Source organism: Siphateles boraxobius, unplaced genomic scaffold (assembly GCF_051911475.1).
Source record: "Siphateles boraxobius isolate OS27281-9 unplaced genomic scaffold, OSU_SipBor_1 18, whole genome shotgun sequence".
NCBI classification, from domain to species: domain Eukaryota; kingdom Metazoa; phylum Chordata; class Actinopteri; order Cypriniformes; family Leuciscidae; genus Siphateles; species Siphateles boraxobius.
In genome coordinates, this window is record NW_027508788.1 from 8,162,090 (window position 1) to 8,166,024 (window position 3,935).

Here is a 3,935-nt window from a genome sequence, read left to right on the forward strand (position 1 = left end):
TGTGTAAATGAACGAACCACATTTCATTTTGTAATACCAGAAAGTTCAATATAAACACTATTGTTTTTATTGAAGAACACACACTTTGTGAAACTTTCTGGAATCACAAAATGAATTGTGGTTAATTAATTGGTCAGTAAGAGATTTCTGAGAAACACTGTTGATAATTGATATCAACACCCAAACAAACACACCCCTTAATTGCTCCGCCCCCAAAATAATGAACACTCTATGCAACACAGGAAACCACCAGCTGGCACATCAGACAGCTTGTGCAAGTGTGGATGATTCAACTATAACAGCATCATACAACAACATATATTGGTTCTATAAAATGGCAAAAAAAAACAATGTTACTCACTTTGTTACAGAAACAAAGCAACCTCGAATCTGTTTTCAGACGTTCCTGCTCTTCTTTTTTTCCAATTACCGTATTGTTCCGAATAGAAGACAATATTTTTTTCTTAGAAAAACATCTGAAAAAACGGGTTCGTCTTATATTCAGGGTCTATACTTTTACAAGTCAATAATTCACCCGCAACAATAGGTGGCGCCAAATACGTGTACAAAAGGTGTGCTAAGAAATATGGTGTGTCAGAGTGTAATGTAAGAAAATCCCATAGACATCATATAGGTAGACGCCCTATCGACCGCTACTGCCTGTTGGCGCGGACGAGCCGTGGGGCCGCCATCTTAAACCGGTCACCCGCTCCGCTCAGTGTAATCTGTTTGGCAGGTGCAATGAGCCGCCAGCGCATTTAATTAATCATATCTCACTGAATACCGAACTGATTTTCACACGGGTTTTTTGCTGCAAAGGTCATACACGTAGCTACGATACAGGACACATTGAATATTTTGTTCACAAAATACAACCAATAGCACGGTGATGTTAAATGTTAAATCTTACTTGTGAAAAATAATCCCAGAGTGATGGTCCGCCGATTTGAGCAGGAATATGCTGCACAGTGCTCTAGGATCTACTGCTGCTATGCAACGCAAATAGGAGTATGACCGGTTTAAGATGGCGGCCGTATTTCTTGCGCCACAGCGGCCAATAGGGCATCTAGTCTCTATATGATATCTATGGAAAATCCAGAGTGCAAAAAGTTAACGAGTTGTTATTGCATTTTTAAGCAATAACAATGCTTAAGAATGCTAACAGTCAAAGAAAAGCTTACTGTCCTAGAGCCATGTGACGACTGTCAAGTTTGTGTGCCTCGCTGACTAGACCAAACTTCCCCTGTACGTGATTTTAAAACATAAAATGGTACCCAGATTTTAAAGCTATACAAACAAGATTTCACTTCAACTGTTAATGAAATTTTGGTAGACTAAATTTTTGGTACATTTTATTAGTATTTACCATGTTTTCAGTACAAAAATCAAAATATAAAAATTGTGCAGTATGAAAATTATTAATAATTAATAAGCATTTTCTTTATCAAAAAGCCTTTTTTCAAAATGTACATCTTGAAAAAAGGGGGGGGGGGGGGTCGTCTTAAAATCAGGGTCGTCTTATATTCGGAACAATACGGTATATTCCTCTGACCTTTTCCTCTTTGGAAATATATCTCAGCCATCTCTCTTTCTATAGTCTTTTTTGACAAATGTCCCGCTTGCTCACTCTCTCCCTCCTCCCCATCATGAGTTTATACTTCGCCTACTGCTGATAGGCTACAAGTGTGTTTTGGTGCTCCGTGAATAGGTTCGATCCAATCCTATTTACACAGCCAGGATTATGTACAAACATCTTATTTTACGCACAGAACAGACATCTAACAAATATTCACAAAATTGTTTAGGTGTTTTTAACGCCATTTGAAAATATTACATTTTCAACAGCATTTCTCAGAAATCGCTTACTGCATTGTATAAACAGAAAGTAATGGAGATCGCTGGCTTCTCTCAGGTTTTCCAGGATGATGCAGTGGTGCCTGGCTGGGAAGGGAAGATCGTGGCCTGGGTAGAGGAGGATCATGGGCAAACAGGGTACTGTGTGCACCTACACAGCTGGCATACACATCTGTTTCTCACCATTTTAAGCTCAATCGCTCTTTCTTTCCTCCACAGGACCTAACACGAGTCTGCAAGAATCTGTCAAAGGAAGTAAAGACATCTGTGCCAAAAATGAAATAACATTGATTTGTAACTTAAGTGTACAGAGAATGGAATTCTCTTCAGTGCCCTAAGAAAGTCCCACTCACTTTTTACTCAATCCTGCATGAGCTGAACAGCAGAATGAACCTGAAAGGACATGGAGGAATATCCGAAGGATCGCCAGATGGAGAAAGTCCCATCTTGTGTCCTGTCCAGACCGGTAGTAATACACGCACATAACTTGGATGGGAGAAAAGCATTTCTGATCTGTTTTAAAGGTCTTGCCATAGAACAGACACCCATTCCAGCAAATGCTTTATGAGCAGACAAACTCTTCACTTGTGACGCAAGGAGCCTTTTGTTTGTTACTGTAATGACACACTGGATTTCTTAATTTGCCTACTTTAAAGGTTATGCCAGAGTACTTTTTTTGTTTATTTCGTTTAACCAAAATTGGGAAAGAGACAAGTAGGGAATCTTGACTGTCAAGAGTACTTGAGTGAATGTGTTGTGAATCTTAAGAAAGAATAGCAGTAAAATTATGTGTGAGTATAGAGTGGACAAGAGTTCAAAGCCTGTAGTTGCCTCGCTATGAGATTGTTTTTTTTGTTTTTTATCTTAGAGAAAGAGTTTCCCTAAAACATATGTTAGACACATTCCAAGGACCAAAGCATTTTGCTTGTTTGATATATAATTTTACGATATCATTCAGTATGTCGTTTTAAAAAGCCCTCTGTTAGTAACATTCACACACGCGATGAAGGCTTTTTTTGTATGAATGACTTATGAGTGTATGAACTAAAGATTCGACTGTATGGCATAAATGTGCGATTACTATTCATGATTTTGACACAATATATAAATGTAGTACATATAATTTGCAAGAAAGCGCTTTCTGATTATTGCAGGCTTTCAAATGTAATAGAAACTATGATTAGAAACTACGAGATGTGCTGTTCAACTGCACTGATACGAGTTTACAGGAAAGTGCCTGGAATCTGCTACAAGAGAGAGGTGACCGGGTTTGCCTTTTGTATTTTTGTTCTGTTTTATATTTATGTAAATATGTTTATATCTGAGAGACAGAGCGAGGCATAGTGCCTTTACACTGTATAAATGATGTCCTATAAATACTGAATAATATTTTAAAGATGTGAAAATATCTCCTTTGTTTCCAAAAAAGGATATAATTACTCTCATCAGAGAAGCCTGTTGCTAACAAGAACAGTGTTGTTCACTCACAATGGATGGTTACACGCAGATGTATGCTTTAATGCTTTACTTTTACCCTCCTGCTTTCTGGTTGAAGAAGATTGTTATTTGGTTTGCAAATAAACCGTTTGAAGCAGTATACACTATGTATGTGTTTTTTTTTAAATAAACATTATTGTTAAAATTATTATTACTATTAATCTTTTTATCCCCCTAGTTCCAGTTAAAGAATATTACATTCAGTAATATATCTTTATCATATAGTATTTACAATATGTTATTTTTTTGTTGATATTTGGAACAGCACTCACACAAAACGTATAGTAGCAAATAATAATAATCTTTTATTACATTTTAATGGATAAAATAACCACAAAGCAACTGTTCCTAAGATTTGCAGACCATTAGACCAAGATACCCATGATGACGTAAATAAAAACTTACATTCTTCTATCCCATGATCTCTTCGAGTAGATTTATAAAATATTAAAATAGAATGGAATGTGTAAAACATTAATTATTTGACATGTTAGCGCTTACTTGCTGTTTTAGGTGGCCATCTCCGACATGGATCAATCAAGTATCTCACCGCCCCGGGTCGTTAGATGGCGCTGATTCACTTC

At 36.9% G+C, this 3,935-nt stretch overlaps 1 protein-coding gene across 7 annotated transcripts in view; it reads left to right on the forward strand.

Annotated features, from left to right (window-relative positions):
• Positions 1 to 3,451, forward strand: part of dixdc1b (DIX domain containing 1b) — a 32,598-nt gene extending 29,147 nt beyond the window's left edge. For 4 of the 7 annotated variants that reach the window (XM_077233197.1, XM_077233198.1, XM_077233193.1 and 1 more), the window contains exon 20: positions 1,913 to 2,215. In XM_077233197.1, coding sequence (XP_077089312.1) covers positions 1,913 to 2,080 — 168 coding nt within the window. In that variant the 3' untranslated portion in view covers positions 2,081 to 2,215. Of the gene's footprint in view, positions 1 to 1,912 lie in introns of all 7 variants that reach the window. The other 3 variants (XM_077233201.1, XM_077233199.1, XM_077233200.1) reach the window with 1 other exon arrangement.
• The last annotated feature ends 484 nt before the right edge of the window (positions 3,452 to 3,935 follow it).